General features: G+C 48.9%; 8 protein-coding genes across 8 annotated transcripts; 3 read left to right on the top strand and 5 right to left on the bottom strand.

Annotated features, from left to right (window-relative positions):
• Window positions 1-143: 143 nt before the first annotated feature.
• Window positions 144-4,716, bottom strand: N7447_001346 (putative vesicle-mediated transport protein (Imh1); the record flags this gene model as incomplete). The annotated part of the gene is made up of 3 exons (XM_057225622.1): window positions 144-632; window positions 1,241-4,161; window positions 4,215-4,716. 3 exons carry the CDS (start codon window positions 4,714-4,716, stop codon window positions 144-146), a joined length of 3,912 nt encoding a protein of 1,303 aa, XP_057089638.1.
• Window positions 4,717-7,562: 2,846 nt separating this feature from the next.
• On the top strand, window positions 7,563-12,110 carry nte1 (lysophospholipase; the record flags this gene model as incomplete). The annotated part of the gene is made up of 2 exons (XM_057225621.1): window positions 7,563-7,822; window positions 7,877-12,110. 2 exons carry the CDS (start codon window positions 7,563-7,565, stop codon window positions 12,108-12,110), a joined length of 4,494 nt encoding a protein of 1,497 aa, XP_057089637.1.
• A 784-nt stretch (window positions 12,111-12,894) lies between these two features.
• On the bottom strand, window positions 12,895-13,590 carry N7447_001344 (MARVEL domain-containing protein; the record flags this gene model as incomplete). The annotated part of the gene is made up of 4 exons (XM_057225620.1): window positions 12,895-13,045; window positions 13,103-13,225; window positions 13,278-13,381; window positions 13,444-13,590. The coding sequence occupies 4 exons, from the start codon at window positions 13,588-13,590 to the stop codon at window positions 12,895-12,897; spliced, it is 525 nt and encodes a 174-aa protein (XP_057089636.1).
• Window positions 13,591-15,186: 1,596 nt separating this feature from the next.
• On the bottom strand, window positions 15,187-17,613 carry N7447_001343 (actin-related protein ARP5; the record flags this gene model as incomplete). Its single annotated transcript, XM_057225619.1, has 4 exons — window positions 15,187-15,993; window positions 16,044-16,984; window positions 17,038-17,358; window positions 17,418-17,613. The coding sequence occupies 4 exons, from the start codon at window positions 17,611-17,613 to the stop codon at window positions 15,187-15,189; spliced, it is 2,265 nt and encodes a 754-aa protein (XP_057089635.1).
• A 345-nt stretch (window positions 17,614-17,958) lies between these two features.
• Window positions 17,959-18,413, bottom strand: N7447_001342 (DASH complex subunit DAD4; the record flags this gene model as incomplete). Its single annotated transcript, XM_057225618.1, has 5 exons — window positions 17,959-17,987; window positions 18,046-18,130; window positions 18,185-18,229; window positions 18,283-18,339; window positions 18,411-18,413. 5 exons carry the CDS (start codon window positions 18,411-18,413, stop codon window positions 17,959-17,961), a joined length of 219 nt encoding a protein of 72 aa, XP_057089634.1.
• A 342-nt stretch (window positions 18,414-18,755) lies between these two features.
• Window positions 18,756-19,313, top strand: N7447_001341 (uncharacterized protein; the record flags this gene model as incomplete). Its single annotated transcript, XM_057225617.1, has 1 exon — window positions 18,756-19,313. One exon carries the CDS (start codon window positions 18,756-18,758, stop codon window positions 19,311-19,313), a length of 558 nt encoding a protein of 185 aa, XP_057089633.1.
• Window positions 19,314-20,250: 937 nt separating this feature from the next.
• N7447_001340 (uncharacterized protein) lies at window positions 20,251-20,941 on the top strand (the record flags this gene model as incomplete). Its single annotated transcript, XM_057225616.1, has 5 exons — window positions 20,251-20,281; window positions 20,373-20,399; window positions 20,469-20,517; window positions 20,579-20,594; window positions 20,645-20,941. The coding sequence occupies 5 exons, from the start codon at window positions 20,251-20,253 to the stop codon at window positions 20,939-20,941; spliced, it is 420 nt and encodes a 139-aa protein (XP_057089632.1).
• A 508-nt stretch (window positions 20,942-21,449) lies between these two features.
• Window positions 21,450-22,197, bottom strand: pfy1 (profilin; the record flags this gene model as incomplete). The annotated part of the gene is made up of 5 exons (XM_057225615.1): window positions 21,450-21,581; window positions 21,674-21,808; window positions 21,889-21,973; window positions 22,083-22,098; window positions 22,170-22,197. The coding sequence occupies 5 exons, from the start codon at window positions 22,195-22,197 to the stop codon at window positions 21,450-21,452; spliced, it is 396 nt and encodes a 131-aa protein (XP_057089631.1).
• Between the last annotated feature and the right edge of the window lie 1,038 nt (window positions 22,198-23,235).

Raw genomic sequence — 23,235 nt, 5'->3', positions numbered from 1 at the left:
TGTATATAGCTGTGATCATAGATATGTGCTAAACGTACGTGTATAGCCCACTCTCGCTCTCAAATCTGCAATGAGCTCAACAATGTAGATAAATCCCTCTACAGCGATCATCCCAGCGCCTTTTATACTATTGAACCATCCCTCTACGCACCCTCCGCCAAACGAGTCAACGCATCCCCCTCAACCATCATCTTCAGCCACTCATCCATACCGCGCGCACCAACCTGTTCATAGAACTTAATACTGGGCTCGTTCCAGGTGAGCACACTCCACTCCAACCGCCGACCGGACACCTCAAGCACCTGTTTAGCAAGGTACTTGAGCAACTTGAAGCCGTACCCGTGACCCCGTGCGCTGGGCTTCACATACAGATCCTCGAGGTAGATACCAGGGGCAGATCTCCATGTTGAATAGTTGTAGAAGTACATGGCCATGCCGACGGGTGTCGGATTCGGGGTCTCGGCGGTAGGCGGCGGGGTAATGAGAGCTGTGTAGACGGCGCCGCGTCGGGGCGGGGTATCGGGGAAGGAGAGGGTTGCTAGGAGAGATTCTTCCGTGGCTTCAACTTCATGGAGGGCTTTTTCGTAGTCGGCGAGCTCGCAGATGAATTGGAGGATGGTGGGGACATCTACCTGGTGTTAGTTGGTGTCTATGATACTCAGAGAGGTCAATGCACTTGCCCTCGGGGGTCGCGAGACGAATGGTGGGTTGGTCGACCATAGTGTTGGCGAGAGGACGGACGTAATCCATAGCGAATTCCAGAACTAAGAATTCTTCTTTTTTTGGACTTTTGTACTGGCTAGTACAGTGTATATGCAAGCCACTATTTCTTTTGGCTGAGCTTCGCGACAACCCCAGGATTTACTATACCGCATTAGGCAATATTGCCGGTTTTTCTTTTACATGACGGTTGAACTTTTCCTTACTTGGATTTTCAACTTGCTTGGAGAGATAATATGCTATATTTCGATGCTTTCCTGATAGGCAGAAGTATATCAGTGAATTGGACGGTGTTTCTTACGTTGATAGAGGAACATAATATTATCTCTACAAAATGATATTGTACAGAGCAAGGGACTCAGATATGCAATCCACGCCCACGGGTATAAACGCCAATTATTTGGACATGATGGCCGACATCCACTTTTGCTCATCGGTTCTGTATCCGTTAGGGGCCGTTTGTTAAATAGAAAATTTAGTAGGAAACTCACCGATCGAAATGAAGCAGCATTCCCAAAACAGGGATCAGCTGCTTCTGATAGTTCTTGTCCCTCTGTTCCAAAAATTGGAGAAGAACATTCTTCAAGTACATGTAGTCAATGGAGACATTGCTGGGTGGGCCGGTAAGAGACTCGCTCCTGCCAGGAGATACGACTGCCCGGCGAGTGCCTGAATCCAAAGATGACCGCGAGGATTGTCGAGACGGGGAGCCACGCAGGCGAACATCTTCTCCGAGTGTCTTGTGGGATCTTCGAAGCTTCTCCAGTCGGCTATTTGTCTCCTCCACTGAACGACGAAGCTCTGCCTTGTCCTTTTCGAGGTCGCGAACTTGCTTCTCACTTTCGTCGAGGGCATCGCGTAGACCAGCCATAGCTTGTCGAATCTCTGTCACTTCCTGCGATGACTTTTCAGATACAGACTCGAGCTCGTCACGACGGCGGCGCCACTCCTTTTGGGATTGTTCAAGCTCCTCCTTGTCCTGCTCTGCCGTGCGCAGGGCGCGCTCAGCCTCGCGGACCTTACCCTTAAGTTCTTCCACCTCGCGAGCGCGGCGACGACCTTGGGTGCTGGCCTCATCTTCGACCCGGTCTCGCTCTTCGATAGCAGCCTCCATGCGTTCCTTGAAGTCTCGCACCTTGGACTCAGAGCGACCCTCAATATCATTGAGCAGACGGCGCATGGTCTCGCCTTCGCGGGTTCGCTCGCTCAGCAGACGGTGAGCTTCAGCCAATTCTTCATCCAAGCTCTCGCATCGCTCACGGGCCTCCTTCATTTGCATTGCAACTTCCGTGGTCTGGTCACGCATACTATTCATCAGGCTCTGGGCGCTACTGTGCTGAGCCGTCTTTAGCTGGATCTCATCTCGAAGGCTTCCGAGTTCCTTGTTTAGCTGAGAAATCTGTTCATCCATCTCCCGCATCTTAGCACGAGTACTCTTCAATGCGTCTTGGGCCTTGGTGAGGTCCCCAGTAGTCTTGTCTCTGGCATTGATGGCATCTTGCTTTTTACTCTCGGCGGAACGCAGGTTAGATTGGGCCACAGTAAGGTTCTCCTCGGCCTTCAATCGGCTGTCGGTCTCCTGTCGGATCTTCTTGTTGAGAGTGCCCACTTCTGTGTCACGCTCTGAGATCTTCGACTTGGAGGCCTTCAGCTCCGCACGCAAATCCTCATGCTTGCCTTCAAGCGCCTTCAAGTCGGAATTCTTGCTAGTGAGGGTTTCCTTTAGGGTCTTCAACTCCGAAGACTCGGCACGTAGACTACGCAGCTCGGGTTGAACCTTTTGAAGAGTTTCACGAAGGTCTGTAAGGTCTTTGAACCGAGTGGCAGCCAGCTGCTGAGCGGCGGAAAGATCGGTCTCCAAGGTAGCAGAGCGGACCTTGAGTTTATCGAATTCCTCTTTGAGCGAGGTGTGCACCTTTTCTGAGTCAGCTGCGGTCGAAGCGTTGCTGGTGCGGAGTTCCGCCAATTCTTTCTCGAGATTGTTGATAGTTTCTTCGAGGGAAGACTTTTCTGCTGAAAGCTCCTTGATCTTTTCCTTGGCTGCCACATGCTCCTGGCCGATGTTGACAAGGTCATCGCGCAGGGACTCAATCTCCTCCTTCAAATTGCCCTCGCCTTTCAGCTTAGAACTGAGACGGTCAATGGCGGCCTCCTTTTCGGACAATTGCTGAGTGAGGGATTCGATCTTTTGCTTGAGCCCATCCAGCTCTTTGGTAGCTGTCGCAGGCGCCTGTGGGAGCGATTGCTCCACAGGAGCTGCATCAACCGGCTTAGAGGGTTCTTCCGCCTTGCCACCCTTCTTCTTCTTCTTGTTCTTCTTCTTCCCTCCACTGCCACCGCCAGTAGCTTGAGCAGGCTGTATTTCTTCTTCGGCAGGAGCAGGAGCAGGAGCAGGGACACTAGACGTGGGCTCGTCCTTGACCGATGCCAGGGTCTTAACGACCTCATTGAAATCGGCGGACTCTCCAGCGAAGACTTTTTCCTTAGCAGATACCCACGTCGCGTTTTCTTTCAAGTTCCCATCAACAAATTCGAAAATGCTTTGTAGTTTGGCAGAGCTTTCGCACTTCTCGTCGATCTCACTCTTCAGCTGCGAAACGGTAGATTCGGTATCCTTAAGCTGAGATCGGAGTCCATCAACTAGGCCCTGGAGCACAACGAGCTTCTTTTCGTTGGATTTCTTTTCCTCCTTAGTGGTCTCCAACTGAGCAGCGAGGTCCGAATCAGGCTCGGTTTTTTCGGAAGCCTGTTTCTGGAGCTTGTCCATTTCTTCGCTCTTTTCCTTGAGCTCCGACTTGAGCTTCTCAACCTCGGATGTGGTTGATTTGAGAGAGGATTCCGTGGTTGCTAGCTTCGCCTTCAGGTCATCAACATCGGCCTTGGAGGTTTTCAATGTCTTAATCTCGGCGTCCAGGTTGTCCTTGGTTTCGCGCAACTCGACGAGCTCACGGGTGGCTGTCTCCAAATTCTGCACCATGCCTTCAGTCGACTCGCGGGTGACAGACATATCGCGCTTCAGCTTTTCGACCTCGGTTTTAAGGTTCTCGACCTCTTCTTGCTTCTCCTTAAGCTCGCCTTCCAATCGGGGAACTTCGTTATCGAAAGAGAAGAACTCTTCGCTAGCCTGCTCCTCGGTTCCGTCTGTCCCCTTGGGTGTCTCGGTCTGGGGGTTCTCCTTTTTAAGGCCAGTAAGCTCATCCAAAGCATCCTTAGTAGCCTGCTGTGCTTCTTCAAACTTCTTTCTGAAATCTTCTCGTTCTTCGGTGACGCGCTTCAGCTCTTCCATGACCATGTCACTTTTCAAAGTTGATTGGTTGAGGTATTCCGTGAAAGCTTTGGGTTCGCCAATCGAGGTGAGCGGGGTGTTCTCGCGCAGGGCAGCTTCGAAGGGTTCGATGGATAAGACGCGCGAGTGAGCGGTACGGTAAGCCTTGAGCAATTCTAATATGTTCAATTAGTCTTGCGCCCTACGGTCTGGTTAGGCAGGTGCATACCATGGTATCGGGACTCCAGCTTATCAAGTCGTCGGAGTTTCGCGCGGACATCAGGTGGAAGCACGGCTGGAGCCTCCTTGGCCTCTGTCACCTGTCCTTTCTCTTTCTCGGCCGTCTCCGCCGGTTTGCCTTGGGCCATCTCGCTCTCTCCCTCGTTGGAGGCGTTTACTTCCGTAGTAGCCTCTGGTGTATCTGTTTGAGGAGTACCGGACCTGCTGGGTTCATCGTCGTCGCCGATGGTAAATTCAGCCTCAAACTCCTTGGGGTCAGGTCCTCGCACGGGGGTTCCGGTGTTGCGTCTTGGAAGGGAGCGCCGACTCGGGGACTGGTTGCGTCCAGGCGGACGGCGAGCGGAGTTGGAGCGTTCGATGCTATCTTGGGCGGACTTTTGTCGGGCTTGTTCCTCTGCGATGCGAGAGTCGATGGCGTCGCGGAGGCGCTGTGACGGTGTTAGGATGCAAGGCACACAGGCATCATCAAAAGGGACAGGTACCTGAAACATTGCCGCGGTTCTGAGAACCCAGACAACAATAGACTCTAAAAACGCAAGACCACTAGCAAAAGTGTTTACCAAAAACAAAAAGAATAGCAGTTGACCGCAAACGGAAGTGAGGGGGAGCATTGGTTTGGAAGAGTGGCCAAGGCGGAACTGCCATGTGGAAGGTCAGCTTCGGCTGTTTACTCTCGTTGATACGAAGACTGGGATTATATTGCATTCTATTTGATTAACAATTTATTTGCATTCTCGGGTAAAATTGAGTCTAGTGTAGTCTCATTAGATTGCTATTTTTTCCTGGGTCTGGTCTTTGAAATTGCAACGCTGCGTGCTGCACAGCAAATACATATTGCTGTGCAGCACTGGGACAAAGGGTAGAAACAACACAAGGGGAATCTATAATTTCTTGATTTATAAATCTGAAGCAAATATTTTGGTCCTTGGTGGCTTGCGATGTGAATTAATTATTTATAGTTATCAAATTGAAGTTGGATTGCCATCTACGCGTGCGATACCTATAAATTTATCTAGTGCCGAGTTTGAAAACAAAAAGATAAAGACAATATTATGGTGGAAAGTCTTTTCAATCTAAACACTTATTATATAGTGGACACTGGCTTAGAATATATCAATTACATCACTGTGGATTGAGCGGAGGATATTTCAACAGACTATTATGTACATGTACAAATCAAATTAGAAGATAAGTACTAAAATAGTTATTATAAATTAAAACAGTAACATACAAAATAACTAGTTAAAGAGTAACTAACTAGTTAACTAACTACCTAACGTATTTCACCCCCAAGTGGCGCACACCCCCAAGTGACGCACCCCATCCAAAACGCGTCAATTAATTTAACCCTTTCTTCTTCAACCACCCACCATGCCACCAATTCGCCCCCAAAACTCTAAAAATTCAATAGAGCAAGAGGGTAGGATCTTACTAGCTATCCAGGCTTTTAAGAATCAAGAAATCTCTTCAATCCGTGAAGTGGCACGCCGTTTTAATATACCCGAATCCACCTTCCGTCGCCGCCTTCATGGTATACCAAACCTCGCGATTTCTCGTGTCAATTTACGTAAATTGACACAAACTGAAGAGGAATCTCTTGAAAAATGGATTCTCTCTATGGATTCTCGTGGAGCAGCCCCCCGGCCCTCTATGGTACGAGAAATGGCGGATCTTCTCCTTAAACAACGTGGAACTACCCCGGTTCTTTCGGTCGGCGAAAATTGGGTTACAAAATTTGTGAAACGGCATCCTATCCTCTCCTCCCAATTCTCGAAACGGTATAACTACGAGCGTGCGAAATGTGAAGACCCTAAAATCATTAGGGAGTGGTTTGATTTAGTTCAAAAGACAATCCTTCAATATGGAATCGATCCCGATGATATCTATAACTTCGACGAGACTGGTTTCGCGATGGGATTAACTGCAACTGCGAAGGTTATCACGAGGAGTGAATACTATAGTCGGAGGCCGGTTTTACAACCTGGAAATCGTGAATGGGTGACAGTGGTTGAATGTACGAATGCTTCTGGCTGGGCCCTTCCTCCGTGTATGATTTTTAAAGGCAAAGTCTTTATTGAATCATGGTTTGACGGCCTCCCGGAGGATTGGCGTTTCGAAGTTAGTCCTAACGGCTGGACCTCTGATGAAATCGGACTTCGTTAGCTTGAAAAGCTCTTTATTCCGACGACTTCTTTACGTACGAAGGGACGGTATCGGCTTTTGATACTTGACGGCCACGGAAGTCATTTAACACCTAAATTCGACGAAATTTGTGAGCGAAATAAAGTGATACCAATCTGTATGCCAGCGCATTCATCACATCTTTTACAACCTCTTGATGTGGGCTGTTTTGCGGTATTAAAACGATCGTACGGTCGGATGGTTGAAACTAAGATGCGGAACGGGATCAATCATATTGATAAACTTGACTTCCTCGAAGCATACCCCCTTGCACGAGCTGAAGCTTTTAAATCGGAGACTATTATCAATAGCTTTAAAGCTGCTGGTTTAGTACCTTTTACACCTGATCAAGTGATTTCGAAGCTTAATATTCGACTTCGAACCCCTACCCCCCCCCCCAAGTCGGGGGAGTGAATCAAGTCGAAATTTTACGCCAAAAACACCAGCTACAGAGAAAGAACTACGTCGACAGGCTTCATCAATCAAAGCTTTACTTCGTACAAGATCTCGAAGCCCGCCTAGCCCGTCAGATCGTGCATTAAACCAGCTTATAAAAGGCTTCCGTCTTACAATGCAAGGTGCTATCTTACTCGCCAAAGAAAACAAGGAATTACGCGCCGCCAACGAGAAGCAGAAGCAAAAGCGCACTCGATCTCGAAGGCAAATACCCGGCGAAGAAGGCCTCTCAGTTCAAGAAGCCTCTGCATTAATTATGCAGCAACAGGAGGCAACTGAAGGACCTCCCCCCGGCCCTAGCATACCTGGAGAATCGGCTATTCAGCCACGTACGCGGCCCCCCGGGGGTGTGGAATATGTAGGAAGCCAGGACACAGAAGAGAGACATGTCCAGATAGGCCATTCAGTTAGTTGAATTAATTTAATGGCGTCATGGTTGAGATAAATGCATTTAAATTTAATGGGTTAGATGGGGTGCGTCACTTGGGGGTGTGCGCCACTTGGGGGTGAAATACGTTAAATAAGTTTCACATTCTTAAACGTAAACTTGCATGTGATCCCCCCCTTCCCAGTTTCTAGATGCTTTCGCTTTCAATCTTCAGGCCTAACGGGGCCCACGGTTGGGTTCGACTTTGTCTACGAGTCTCAACCTTAGAACCAGGTGGAAGACAAAGCGGAGCTTCTCCCATTCTTGCTTAACATGGCCGGCCTGGCCCCGTCAGTCAGCTTCAGCCTAACAGCTCCTTCAACCTTGAATCTCGCTACCTCTTTCTCACCCCCACCGTTCCCTACAGCTCCCTCAACCATGGCGGGGTGGATCGGATGGGTGTTTACCTTTGTATTTCAAACCGTCCCAAGCGTTCTCTACTCGATAATCGCATTCTCGACCATCACACTGCCAACATGGCTCTTCACGCTCTTCTCTATGAGCTTGACCTTCACCATGAATTTCACCACCATGTAGGTCTTTGTCTTGACTTGATCCTTAAAACGTTGCTGATCATCCACTCTTAGAATGATAATTTTTCTTGTCCTGGTATCGACCGTCAGTTGGTTCATCCGTTACCGGTACATGAACATGTACAGTCGCCTACCCCCAGAGCCTCAACGCAAAGAAGCCCAGATCGATTTGTTCCCCGATATCCAAGAAGGGGATTCAAAACCAGGGCTTGCCAACTATCTTGATGAATTTCTCAGTGCTATCAAAGTCTTTGGCTATCTTGAACGGCCCGTCTTCCACGAGCTGACCCGGACGATGCAGACCAGGAAACTGATCGCCGGAGAGACGCTTATGCTGGAGGAGGAGAAGGGCTTCTGTATGGTTGTGGATGGGCTGGTTCAGATCTTCGTGAAATCAGCACGCGACGGGAAGTCGGGCTCCCAGGAGAATCTCCACATAGACGAGGAATACTCAGACGAGGAGGACCGGAACATTCACAACCGACAGGGCTATCAGCTCCTCACCGAGGTTAAGAACGGTGCTTCGATGTCGTCTCTGTTCTCCATTCTCCAACTTTTTACTGAAGATATTGAGCTCCGCAACTCACAAAGTCACAGCTCCAGTATATTCAGTCCTAATCTTGGCCAAACTCATGTGCCTGATACCTTCGGTGTCAGCCCCGGGTCCACCGTGAGAGAGGCCGGGAACTCGAGCACTTCAGCCAGTGGATCGGGTGAGACATTGCCCCCAGTGCCTCCGCTGAACATCGGAGAGAGCCATGACATACCCCGACAGGACTCCGGCGAGGTCCCGCAGCCGGAGACTAGACAAAAAGTCCACAAAAAACGTCGCAAGTCGGTACACCCAGATATCGTGGCACGGGCTACAGTGGACACGACGATTGCTATCATCCCAGAGAGCGCATTCCGCCGCCTGACCAGAGTCTACCCACGGGCAACCTCGCACATTGTCCAGGTGATCCTGACCCGCCTCCAGCGGGTCACATTCGCCACAGCGCATTCTTATCTGGGCCTTACTAGCGAGGTATTAGGTATAGAACGGCAAATGTCTAAATACACCTCTTGGGACCTTCCGAATAATCTTCGAGGAAGTGCTTTGGATCGTCTGAAGGACAAATTTACGCGGGAGCGAGATAGATTGGGACCGGAGGAAATTGGAAAAGGAATTGCTCTTCACAATCCTGCTGTCGGCCGTAGAGGACGCTCTAGCAGTACTCTCAGGAAAGAAGCCTTTTTACAAGCAAAGATCGCTAGTGAGCGCCCTCTCACACCTTTAAGCCCACAGCGGCCACCATCGGCATTCATTGACAGGGACTCGGCAGGTGTCAGCCCCGGTGATCTGCTATCAACAATTCAGCTGTCCCGGTTTGGACCGCGACATGATCATTTAGCACCTCGCATCCAGACCCCTCTGACTGAGCGGGAGCAACCTCAATTTGTATCCGCTGCGGCAATGACTGGCCTGTCTTCAACTTTCCAGCGAAACGAGTCAGTTGACGAGGACACGATCTTCCGCGAGTCGATCTTGGACTGCATAATGAAGGGTATTGGACTCACCGAAGGCACAAGCGATAATCTGCGCAAGAGCAGCCATTCTGGGGAGGCGTCGCCGAGACTTCTATCCTACGATAACCGCCGCCAGAAGGCAGTCTTCTCCAACGCCTTTGGCTTCATGGACCCCTACGAAGGCTCTGGTGATGGCGAAAGCGAATCCATGATGTCATCCATATCGGTAACGAGCGCAGGGGGGACTTCGCCTGTCATGAACCTACGGGAAGACCTCCGCCATGATATCGAAGTAGTTTTCTTCCCACAAGGCTCGGTGCTGGTGGAACAGGGTGAGCGCCATCCAGGTCTCTACTACGTCATTGATGGATTCTTGGACGTGGGTATTCCGGCAAATGAACACGATGACACCCTTATTGGGTCTTCTCATGGATCTGCCTCGCAAGCGCAAGAGGGGTTGTTCCCGAAGCTAAGACGAACGACGACAGCATCGTCGCGCACCGCCTCTGGCGCTGCAGGCAGCAATGATCCTCGACGGAAGACCCAGTCCCGCAAATCGCTATACCTGATCAAACCTGGTGGTATTCAAGGGTATGTAGGCGCTCTTGCATCGTACCGCTCGTACACCGATGTTGTGGCCAAAACGGATGTTTACGTTGGATTCCTTCCCCGTGCGTCTCTCGAGCGAATCGCAGATAGACATCCAGCTGCCCTGTTAACGCTGGCGAAGCGATTAACACGATTGTTGCCCCGTTTGTTGCTTCACATTGATTTCGCGCTAGAATGGGTGCAGGTCAGCGCAGGACAGGTGATCTATCATCAAGGGGACGAAAGCGATGCTATTTATCTTGTTCTGAATGGTCGTTTGAGGTCTGTCGTTGAGGGATCAAAAGGCAAGATTACTGTCATGGGCGAGCACGGGCAGGGTGAGAGTGTCGGCGAACTAGAGGTCATGACTGAATCTACAAGACCGTCTACCTTGCATGCTATCCGGGAAACAGAACTAGCCAAGTTCCCCCGGTCTCTTTTCAATAGTCTTGCCCAGGAACATCCTGGAATTACCATCCAGGTTTCTAAACTAATTGCCCAGCGAATGCGTGATTTAGTCGAGCATCCGCTATCTGAAAAGGGGATTGAACAAGGACAGGGCGGCGGTGTTCAGACTGCAACTTCAACAGTCAACCTTCGCACCGTGGCAATCCTTCCCGTCATGGCTGGTGTCCCGGTTGTGGAATTTGGACATAGACTCTTGCAGGCGTTGCACCAAGTTGGTGTGACCAGAGGTGTCACATCACTCAACCAAGCGACCATTCTGAATCACTTGGGTCGCCATGCCTTTAGTAAGATGGGAAAGCTTAAGCTTTCCCAATACCTCGCCGACCTTGAGGAGAAATTCGGAATGGTCTTGTACATCGCTGACACCAATGTGAACGCACCGTGGACTCAGACTTGCATCGCACAAGCTGACTCTATTTTGTTGGTGGGTCTCGCAGAATCTTCGCCCAGAATTGGTGAATATGAGCGGTTCCTGTTGGGTATGAAGACCACTGCTCGCAAAGAACTGGTTCTTTTGCATGCGGAACGATACTGTGCACCTGGACTCACTCGGGAATGGCTCAAGAACCGAGTGTGGATCAACGGCGGCCATCACCATATTCAAATGGCCTTCCGTTCGACCACCGACCCTGCGCATCAGCCAACTAAGAAGTTCGGTACTGTGTTGAAACAGCGTGTGCAAATTCTGCAAGCCGAGATCCAAAAGTATACGTCCCGGCGTGCACAACAAACTCCACTCTATTCCCCGCAAACCCCTTTCAAGGGTGATTTCCATCGGCTGGCTCGGCGTCTGTGCGGCAAATCTGTGGGTCTTGTCTTGGGAGGAGGTGGAGCGCGTGGTATATCCCATGTTGGCGTCATTAAAGCGCTCGAGGAGGCCGGAATCCCAATTGATATCATCGGTGGCACATCGATCGGTTCTTTCATTGGGGCCCTGTACGCTCGTGACGCCGATGTCGTCCCCATGTACGGGCGAGCCAAGAAGTTCTCCGGTCGCATGGGAAGTATGTGGCGGTTTGCATTGGACCTGACCTATCCCACTGTTTCCTACACCACGGGTCACGAGTTCAACCGCGGGATCTTCAAGACCTTTGGAGACAGCCAAATTGAAGATTTCTGGTTGGAGTTCTACTGCAACACAACCAATATCAGCCGATCCCGAATTGAGTATCACTCGTCTGGTTATGTCTGGCGGTACGTTCGGGCCTCGATGACGTTGGCCGGCCTGATGCCTCCTATCTGTGACGAAGGTAGCATGCTCCTGGACGGTGGCTACATCGACAATCTCACAGTCGCACACATGAAAAGCCTTGGAGCGGATGTCATCTTCGCAATTGATGTTGGGTCTATTGATGACACCACGCCCCAGGGATTCGGAGACTCACTGTCAGGATTCTGGTCAGTCTTCAACCGGTGGAATCCTTTCTCCTCACTCCCGAACCCACCGACACTTTCCGAAATCCAAGCGCGACTGGCCTATGTCTCCTCGTTCGAAAATCTTGAGCGGGCAAAGAATATTACTGGCTGTCTATACATGCGTCCTCCTATCGACCCGTATGGAACCCTAGAGTTCGGCAAATTCGACGAGATCTACCAAGTTGGCTACGCATATGGGAAGGAGTTCCTCGACCGCTTGAAGGCCGAGGGCTCATTGCCTATCCCGGAGGAAACCGAGGAAAAGCGCAAGCTGCAGCGGACCATGGCTCCTCGCCGAGCTAGTATCTAACCGTTCCAACATGATCTTGAATCCAACCCCGCATAGATTTTGAGTCATCGAATCAACGACTTACTTTTGATATGCGGCTTTCAACGTTGCGTACCATTTGCTCTGCTTGGTGCACGCGCCGTTTCTTGCGCAAGATAACGATCAAGTAGCTTCTCTTATTAAACCTGTACATTCGATGTATGCTGTAAATAGCCAGATAGAAATAGAAACTAAGGTTCTTTGGTTCTGCAAATCAGGTATTTTGAATGCAAAAATAATAAAACATAAATCGGGAAAGGGAGGCCACTGAAGTAGTCACGCTGGGTACCTTGTACATTATTATTTGAGAAAAGGTATCACCAAGATAATCAATCGATTGATATATTAAGAAAAATGCCCAGAGTCTGCGTAGGTGTACATAGTACTGTCCATTAGATGTCAACTTCACCCTGTTCCCACCCTAGTTCTATCCATTAGATATCAACTTCACCCTGTTCCCACCCTAGTACTATCCATTACATATCAACTGCACCCCATCCCTAGTTCTATCCATTAGATATCAACTTCACCCTGTTCCCACCCTAGCTCATCATAACATATGTTCATCCAATCCCTGTCAAAACCCAAGCCCATTAGAACTAAGACTACATGACGAAATAAACGTCCATGTAGGTATAGTTGAACCAAAGAGGTTTCCGAACACCCCCAGTAGATAATATATCCACAACCATTGACGTGGATCCACAACCATTGACCACGTCAATAGTAGATATATATTTGTCCACTAAGGCAACCGACACACTGCTTAGACAGTGCCAGCAGGAGCTGCAGGCGCATCCATAGGTTGACGGGCCCCATGATTGACCTTAGGCTCGGTGCGGTAGGAAGTGCTGTTTTCATTGCGATAGGCCCAGAGGGCGGCGACTTCAAGGATCATGCCGAAGAAGGTGAAGATGCTGCGATGATATTAGTAATCAAATTGACAAGTAGCTGGGAGTATTCAGACCACGTACAAAGTCAAGAAGATGAAAGCTTCATTGGCGTACTTGTGCTTGCAGCCGATGCCTGCGGGGATAGCAGTGCGGCAATGGCCGGTATTGTAATCTTGCGCGGCGAAGATAAAGGCAGTCAACCAACTAGAATGGGTTAGACTTCAGTGTGGGTAATATGATTTGAATGTTCACATACAGGTAGGAGAACGCGACGTCGATAGCAAGCACGAGTTTACCCAACGACGAGGGTAGGAATGGCGAAACGAAAGCCGGGATGAAGAATACGATCGAGATGGTAGACTAAGCTTGCGGTTAGATCATATGGCTCTGTGATAACCGCCTAATCCAAACGTCAAACATACAATGACTTCCTGGTAGATGGTGTGTTGGCCACGCGGACCGTGGTTGATGAAGTACGAGGTCATACCCACGACGACGGCAGCGCAGGACCACTGCAGGAAGCGAATAATCAACTGCAGTGGCCGAGTGATGGATGTCGACAAGGCCATTGTGTAATGGAAAAAAAGTTCACGCCTATTGAGATAATCGAGATAATCGAGGAATAGATAGATAAAATCTGCCTAGTACCAGCGAGGTTTAATTAAATAAGACAAGCAGAGGAGAGGAAGACGGGTTTATATCCTCGAGATCTCAAGATCACTAAAGCAAACAAACAACCATAGCAGAAACAACTCATAGTCTACGCACAATAAGCAAGCATCCTCTATGCGTCACGATGGCCTCTGTATGAAGTCAGAACCAACCATTTCTGGGCCAGATCCCAATTCGGTCCTTTTTGAGTTTCGAAGACGCAATTGGAATTGTGATGCTGTTCAAGTTTTGTTTTATACAAAGCCATTATCTGACCTTGTGGCAACGAGAATGTCATGCCTTACGTTTGGATATTCTAAATTCCAAGGTTTATAAGAAATGGATAACGTCAAAATGAACGAAAAGACCAGTCGGCAACCTGCGGAAAGATCCAACGTCGGGTTAAACCTGATATGATAGTTCCTAACCGCCAATCAGAACGCAGATTGCACTCGCGTAACCAAAAAGACCAATCTATTACCGCCCTATATACCTTTTTCCATGCCTTCAGCCCTATGCTTTCGTTATCTAGGGATGGCATTCCTTTGCTCAGATACTTGGATTTGGATCAGCTATTCAATCCATTACTTGTGTTGTTTGATTGTGAAATTGCAAGCAATACCAGTTGTATAACTAATGCAATAACTCATATTCGTTGTACAACATCGTTGTCCTCGACCATGACGTGGATGGACTGGTCTACAAGAATGTTCCGACATAGCCGAGAACAAAAGTACAGAGCTGGTTCTTTTTATTCGTTAGTGGAAGCTATTCCATTTGGTTTTATGGCTATAGTTGTCATTGACCTCAAAATAATAACGTTAATTGCCCCCGAAGCCAAGCATATAAATGTCTCAGACCTCCAACTTTAAATATGGTTCATTGGTAGATAGCTTATATTTATTTCCCGTTATCCCTCCTTGAAAAAAAAAAAAAAAAAGCATTGGTCCTTCTTTCAGGGAGATCCCTAGTGATTAGAGCCAATGCTTGCTTAATTTTGCCGCGTATTCAGTTTCATCCCCTTGACATATTCACAACCTCCGCTTGTCCTAGCGTGGTTGCTCGCGCCTATAACTTGAGGGTTTTTTGCTCTGGCCATTGTTGAAGAGAGTGATCTGCCGGGAGACCGGAAAGAGAAAAAGAGATACAAAAGAGAAGACTAGGAGAGAGAGAGAGAGAAAAAGAAAAAGAAAAAGAGAGCGAGAGAGAGAGAGAGGATGTGAGTGTGGGTGTGGGTGTGGGTGTGGGGTGGGTGGGAAGAGAAGCATATACGACATGCAGGATTTGATGAGAGTGAAAGTCGTAGAAGAGAAAGACGGGAGCCGGCCCAATGAAGGCAAGACAGGCTTTGTTATCGTATAGTTATTCATACGGAGGGCCGAACATGTTATATTTCGCTTACTACCGCCAGACTCTGCAATAACATATTTTAAGAATCAAACCACGCCGGATAAGCAGACCATTCGACTCCAGTGCGCCCAAGCAGGTGTTTTCAGAACTTGTCTTTTTTACCATCACCATGTAGCATTGCCAAGTTCATGCTCCTTGATGTATTCGCTGCCCTTCTCCATGTATTCTTGCCGCGTGACCGAGGATCGGCCCAGGTCACCCCCAGAAGCCCACTGTGCCGCACCCTTCCAAGCATCGAAGACAGGATCAGATGCCTTGCGTACATTCAGTCTAGCGTCGATGGGTAGGAACCCACGGACTTCCTTGCGGAAGCGCTCATCGAAACCGGTGAACAACGTGTTTCCTCCAGTCAAGAACACATCCTTTAAAAGAAGGGACTGGTCTGCTGGGTTGGAATAGCGTTGGTTAATGATATCGGCCGCGATTTCAATGAGACCAGCCTGGTCGAGGCCGGCAATGGAGGGCTTGAACACAACCTCGGGCACACGAATGCGCTCCACATTCAGATGGAGCTGGTGTGCCTCCCGCTGGCTTTCTGGATCGAAAGGCCAAGGCCCGCGAAGGAACGCGTGCACAAGACTCTTTGTCCAGTCGGACTGTGCGGCGAAAGTGTTGTTCTCGTTGAATTCGGGATCGTACTCCAGCAGCTCCTTCTCCACAGAGTTAAGCATACCGTTGAGATCCTCCTCCTCTTCGTCGTCACTACCCTCGCCAACAGCTACGGTGCGGTAAACACCCCAATCCTCATCATTGGCACCGAAGTCATCGTCATCTCCGCCACGACGGCGTTTCTTAGGACCGTCGGATGCTAGGTTAGCCAGCGTCTTCATACGCATCTGACTGGCCAGAGATTTTCGATTTCCAAGATCAGCTGTGAAGCGGTCACGGTCTTTGATTCTTTGTAGAATGACCTAAGAAATATTAGCATGGAAATTTAAAATGTCATGAGTGGCCAACATACCTGGCGATTGTTGCGGCGCTTTGCAATCCAGTTTTCGAAATCGTTCTCACGTGTCTCACGGTCCAGGCGCTCCTCTTCCTCAATACGAGCCCTTTCGCGCTCCTTCTCTTCTTTGGCACGCAGTCTAGCGTCGACATTGGACTTCATGAGACGTTGGTGCCGCTTTTCCTTCAGTCCGGCCTCATCCAGTTGGTCATCTGGGATATCGAGCATAGGGAATGTCATTTCCTCAGGCTGCTCTTCGGTTTCTTCGATGCCTAGATCCTTGTTGCGCGAGCGTTTGATAGATTTCTCCAGCTCACGAATCAATTTCTCAAGCGCAACCTCGTCTTTCAAATCCTCGGCCTCCAAGATGCGACGAATCTCCTTCTTAGTCTCGTTGGCTAGATTGTGTTGCAGATCTTTCCAGTACTCCAGCTCTTGCTCCTTCTTCACTAGTTTCTCAAGTCGCATCCTTGCGGCCTGTTCTTGCAGGCGACGACCGCTCTCCTTCTTGCGTTCCGCAATCCGCGCGAGCTCTTCTTCAGTCTTCTCCTGAACAATGTGCTCTGTGAAGGGGTACTGAATGACGCGGTCACGGTCCTCGAGTCCTGTCCAATCAAGGAACCCATTCAACTCGCGATCGTAGTCTTGTGAGACGTAACAGTGCTTATGAAGCATTTCCTCCATCTGCGCGTCTGTCAAACGAGTCGGAAAGGTCGGGTACTTCAGCTTCATGAGCTTCATCAGGTATTCGGCGCTCTGCAGGCCACCCCAGTTGAGACGAGTGCTGTTGGAGAGTATGGGTTTCGAGTTCATGACCGGAATGACATGAGTAGACGTATGCGATGAATCCACAATTAAACCGTCTGTTCCACCATTATAGCGATAGGAGAAAAGGGAATCGATACCGTAGGCTACCGACGGCGCAGAGTAGCACTCGAAGAGGATTTCGTTCATCACTGAAGGAATGTCAGCAACCACCATAATAGCCCTACAACCGCCAGATACTCACTCTTCCTTGAATATGGCATATTTGCGATTGGCTCCGTCATTAAGATTGGGCGACCGACGCCCCCATTCGCACCGTCCACGCCCAGCTTGATGAACAGATAGTCCAACACACCTTCCATGACATCCCAGTTACCGACAACACTGGAACCGGGATCAAATCCATTGCGCAGTTGTCCCCTCGTAGTCGCATCAACGTAGGCATCGTATCCGATAAATTGGCACTGGCGATTGAGCTTGCGATCACGGTATCGGCTCATGACCGGAGGTATGGCGAATCGGGGGTTTTTGTCAAAAGACCAACCGGCCTTGACGAGGTGGGCACCTGCGCAGGAACCACATTTGTTAGTAGGGTTGAATCGCAAACTATGTGGAAATCCTTACCATTGTCAATAACGATGGCACTGGTGTCGGGATGGGCCTGGCTCTGCTGATATCCCTCGGGTTGCGGAGGGTGATAGCCCTTGAATGGAAAATCTTGTACACCGTGGAGTTGTGGAGGAGGCTTCTCAGCTCTTTTCTCAGAGGCATTGGCGGCAATGCGAGCTGGTAGGAGGCGCTGCACGGAGGTAATCGTCATGGCGGGCTGCACTCCGGAAACCAGGAGCTATTGGGATCGGATATTATAGGCGAGTAGGGCTCACTGCATGGGAGATGAGGTTGGGGTAGGAAGAAACCAATAAAGCCGTGGAAAGGGCAGCGGATTGACAAAGAGGCAAACGATACAAACGCGGTTGATGAGGTTTGGCGGAGTTGGACCGCCAAGGACGGAGGCTATCGCTATCGCTTCTATGGAATACAGGGATGGCAACGATTGCGACCATCTACATAAGGGCCTATTGAATTTGGAAGTTGTATCATTGACTAATTGCAGGCTCATCCACACATTTCTTCGTTACAGGAAATTGTTTATCGTTACAATTGCTTAGGATGGCTCTTGGAGGTTCTCCGTGGCTGTAGGGCGTTAGTAGAGAATTTCAAGGTTGATATATGGGAATATAGTAATGTATACCTTCGAGGTGGAAGAGAACATTAGACTGGTAGTTCTTGAACATCTGCGCCACAAGCTCAACATTCATGTTTTGGATGTTAACTTCCTGTGATTGAGAGTCAATACTATGATCATATCAACGAAAGAGGCCCAACCCTACCTGAAGACCTTTGTTCATGACCATAATGGCTTCATTCAGCTTCTCCTGTATAAAATGAGCAAAGCATATCCCATAGATGTGGTTCAATCATGACATACAACGTTACTGATGATGCGAGAGAGCAGCACTGTCTGCTGATGCTCGTGTGGGCTTTCCTAAAGAGACATCAGCATCTGGGATCTTCCAGGACATGTCAAATCTAACGCATGGAAGAAAAGCCACATACCATGGCTGAATGATGAGCAGCGTTGTGGTGGTGTTGGACGTGAATGTGTTTATTTGGATTTAATCGGGATGAGATCACGTGCGGCTATACAGACTTCACGGGCCGGGGATAGTTGCATTGCTTGAATGTTTCTACGTTGGACCTGACCTTTTCCGTTTCCCACTTTAATTGCTCTATATTATATAACCAAGTTCTGCCACTCAGGAATCTAATATTGTTTGATCGTTCCCATCCTCACCCCTGTCTTCGCACTCCTATCCACCCACACAGCCAAGCTACGCAAGAGCTACTTTCGCCGCGGCCTCGCAATTGACCATACCGCTGCCCTGAAGCATACTTAATACCATGCCTCCACCAAATGCCGCCAATGATGAAGCTCACCAGCAGCTGTTGAACGCTCTAGACATTTCACATGTCCACAAGCCCTTCCGCAACCCTTACTGGAAACCGTCCCAGCGACGCAACAAGAACCTGAAGCAGATTATTTCAGAGGCCTCCCGGAAGGAGGCATCGGTAATGGCAACTCAGGCCAACTCAGGCGCAACTACGCCAGGTGCCCCGGGCGTTGTCACCGATGGCACACAAACCCCGGCGGAAGGGGCTGCGCCCAACCTGTCCCAGGCCACCCAAAACCTCTCGACCCTCGTCTTGGAGAAGAACGCCCGGGCGACATTCCCGACTGGGCCCGCCGTCACTTACACGAACATCGAATCGGCGCCATCGTTTAACCCTGCCTACCACCATCACTACTGCGATATCACGGGCCTGAACGGACCGTACACCGACCCCAAGACCCGGCTGCGATATCACGACAAAGAGATCTTCAAGGTGATCCGGACGCTGGCACAGGGTGTTCCCGAAAACTACCTGGAAGCGCGCGGGGCGCACACCATTTTGAAGTAAAGGAGTGGCAGAAGCCTGCTTTATTCAATCCCCGCACGAACGATCATGCCAGAATGTGTATGTCATACAAGAACAAAGTTGGATAAGAACTATATTAATCAATTCAACTAGACACAAATACGAATCGCCGAGAAGCGTTATGTATGACCAAACACAGTCAAGCCCTTTCCACCCCACCATGCCCCTTTCGAGACAGGCTCAAGAAAACGCTCCGGCTTATTCGTGATCAATGAATCGTTCTTCGCCTTGTGCATAAGCACTCGACTATTACCGACACCCCATGGAACAGGGCACCAGTTACAGAATCCGAAGAGACTGTCGTCGCGGCGTGGCATGTACAGAATATCTGTAAAAGAAGATTCTGCAATAGGGGATAGCCCTATCTATGTATGAGTTATCGTTATTGTGGTTCAGTCGGTATATCTGAACACCAGTAAATTTAGACTGAAAGCTGAGATCGAGAAATTCACAGCAATTGGAACCACATCATTAATGACCCAATTGCCAATAAATTGACGAAAACTGTAAAGGAAAAGGACAGGTGGAACGATCGGCGCGCACTATAAGAACTTTGTAGTTACCGCCTACCATTCTAGACTTGGCGTCGATTACATGGCAGAATGGCGATTTTTGAGTTGTTTTCTGTTTACGTGCCTTGAGGACTTTATTACCTTTTGATCTGTTGTCTAGGACTTTCCAAGCCGTGAGGATACTATTACAATACTAGACTCGCTATCGTCCGCTTGGAACAACGCCACCAATATCTCCGCTTTGTCTCCGCCGTACCTAGCTTCTTTACCGATTCCACAACCACCGAAGACCATCACTTGTTTCTCAGATCGCAAAGTGTCGCGTTCTAAAACACTACGTCGAGAATATTTGCGCAACCCTTGATTCCATATATCATCGTCAACAGTCAAACCTGAAATAAACAAAGATGCCTAGCATGTGGTTAACAGAGAACCAGAGTCAGTCGCATTCGTTATACAAGCTGTGATGTCCACTGCCACGACAGTGACTATGTAGCAATTGTCGAGCATAGGCTAATCTATATAACAGAGATCGGCGTGATCTTCTGCTCAGCTGGTACGAGATTGGCGTCCCCAAAAGACCAATTACTTGGACCGAGGACTAACCAATTTTACTGTTGATTAGGAGGCTTGTTTCTATTTGGAGGAGTGGTGATGTTCTTTGACCGATCATTGTATGTCCATCCCGATGTTCCGCATTTTCTTGGGCAATAAATGCTAATATCCGTTTAATAGACTTGCTATGGGAAATGTACGACGTATTCCCCAAACACACTCGCTACACTTAACTAACAAAACCAGATCCTCTTTCTCATCGGATTGACTCTGATTATTGGTGTCCAGAAGACCATGGTCTTCTTCACGCGCCCGGCAAAACTCAAGGGCACTGCCGCTTTCGCCGTTGGTATCATCCTCATTCTCTTCCGCTGGCCCTTGACTGGGTTCTTGATAGAACTCTATGGCTTGTTCATCTTGTTTGGCGACTTCCTTGTCACGATCGGTCAATTTGCGGGCAACATCCCTGTGGTAGGGCCCTACATCCAGCGTGGACTGGAGGTACTTGCTGGCGGGAGGAGCAATGCCGAGCTTCCTGTCTGAGTATACAGTATACACAAGCAGGACCTTAGTCGATGAAGTTCCTTGATGGTATCTCAACCATCAAATATGTGGACGTTATCGTTTACGGTTGCGGGATATCAGATGCACATCCATGTTTGGAGATGTCCAAATACCCTGTGTTATACATGTGACACGGGATGATACGATCCAGCTACGCTTTCAGATTTATGTAATTAATAATGACCCTTATTGATCTTGCAGCGTTGACTCAACGGCTGGTGATCAGTTCATATGCATGTTAGAATAGACAAGTTACATTGTGCATCATACAATCTGGTTCGTATCCTCATGCTGTGCATTGGGAACCATGTCTAGATCGACGTGGCCCATCGAGGCAAAGAAATCCAGTCACAAAAGCCAAAAGAAGCATAAGCGAAATATCACGCTGGGCTCAAGAAAGAAATAGTCGAATGCTCCTTTATTTCTTATTCTTTCACAAACCCCTCAACTCATCACATCATTTAGTTATCATTGCATATTTTCCAATTTACCGGGCGTTGTTGAGGTAGTCGACGAGGTTCTCGACAACGGTGGCCGCGTTGGTGGTTTGGACGGACTCGTTGTGGTGGGCGATGATGGTGCAAGAGGAGGCACGGGAAATAATGATACCCTCCTTACCCTGTATCACAGAACAAAGAGATTAGCACAGATTCCGATGTTGTGTCTTGATATAATTGCCCAAGTGTTTATCGGGGAAACGGGTATGTTTACCTTCTTGCCGTATACACTGCGCTCGTCAGCCTTGATGGCGACAAACTTCTCACCGCAGACAGAGATGCCATCGGCAAAAGCCTTGTCGCTGGAAGTGTAAGCGGTGATCAAGGAGTTGATCTCCTCCTGGGAAAGCTATATTTAACTAACGTTAGCAACCGTGTCCAAGTCTGTGACCCCACCCCGCACGAGGAATAAACAACAGGCGAGCTTACCGCGAAGCCGGGCGAGGCAGCCTCAACACCAGAGAAGTCAGCAGCGAGAATACCAGCCTTGTCGAATTGACCCGAGCCCATCAGGCTGTGAGCAAGAAGCTTGTCAGTACATGGATCGGATAGACACGGAGGGATGATTTGGGTTCGATGGTAGGGTCGATGGGTATATTAGGAGTTGAGGGGTAGTTATGTACCTGGTGTCGACATAGCCTAGTCCAAGGAGAAATATGTTAGCGGACTTGAAGCAAGGGATGAACTGTCTGCAGTTCGAGGGTTCATACTTTGCCAGATTGCTGAGTGCTCGCCCATGATGACTGTAGAGAAAGAAAGAGAATAACGCTGATTTGAGTTAGACACGGAGAAGTAGAAAGCAAAACAGCGCACACCTGAATATACAGAAAAAAAGGAGAGCCGAGAGAAGAGAGAAAGTTGGTGGGGAGGGGGGGAGAAGTCGTGGCGGTCGGGAGAGGACCCCGCCATATGACGATCCCACCGTTTGCAACTTGAGATTCAAGCTTATAGCTTATTTATTTTATTTTTGAATAGGAATCTCTTACTTGCGCCAGATTTATGTAGGATAGTATATAATAAGCTAGGATGTAGGTGTGTATAGGATATCGAATATCCGATATTTTCGTAGACGAAGTAGCGGTGGGGAATCTCTACAAAATAGCAAGCTCACCTTCAACTTCGGATGTATCTACAACTGTTGTATTCGAAACTCATGTCGAGAGATATGTATGACATACATATAACATCCCGCTTTCACTCCCAGTCTGTACCGTCGATCACGATGCCTGAGTGCCTCTTAAGGTGTGATCCTGATGCTGATCTGACCGCTAGTTGGGATATTTGACGTCTTGTGACTTCCATGCAAAACCCAATACGATTGGAGCCAGAGCCTTGGCAAATTCGACTTATGCGAAGTCTCGGAGAATTATGTGGACATCTATGCTGTCCCCCTGATTCAAGGGTAAAACACAAAATAAAACGCCCCGTCACATTTTGACCGGATGAAACACGCCTCCTGCATGGCTTGACCCCTTCCAACGTGGTAGCGAGCTAATCAATCCGCAACCGATACGCTCATTCGTCCTACGGGAAATAAGCATCGCACACGGGCTTGAGGTTAGCGCTGAGACGCCCCTCGAATTCCAAAACAGAATTTCCTTTCGAGATTTCGGGCTGAATTCTCATGTCTCGTTGGTTCAGCCCCCAGACTAGGGCTTATTAGAGGCTATGGGAGCACCTATAGCAGATTTAGGGAGGTCTTGCAATATGAGAATTAATTTGGGCGTCTCATTTACATCGTGATTGACTCCACCCAATCTAGTTTGCTTTCATTAA

The sequence above is a fragment of the Penicillium robsamsonii genome (assembly GCF_028829455.1).
Source record: "Penicillium robsamsonii strain IBT 29466 chromosome Unknown utg000001l_segment0_segment0, whole genome shotgun sequence".
Lineage (NCBI taxonomy): Eukaryota > Fungi > Ascomycota > Eurotiomycetes > Eurotiales > Aspergillaceae > Penicillium > Penicillium robsamsonii.
Note: the sequence above shows the minus strand (reverse complement) of the source record. Positions and strands in the feature narration are given on the sequence as shown.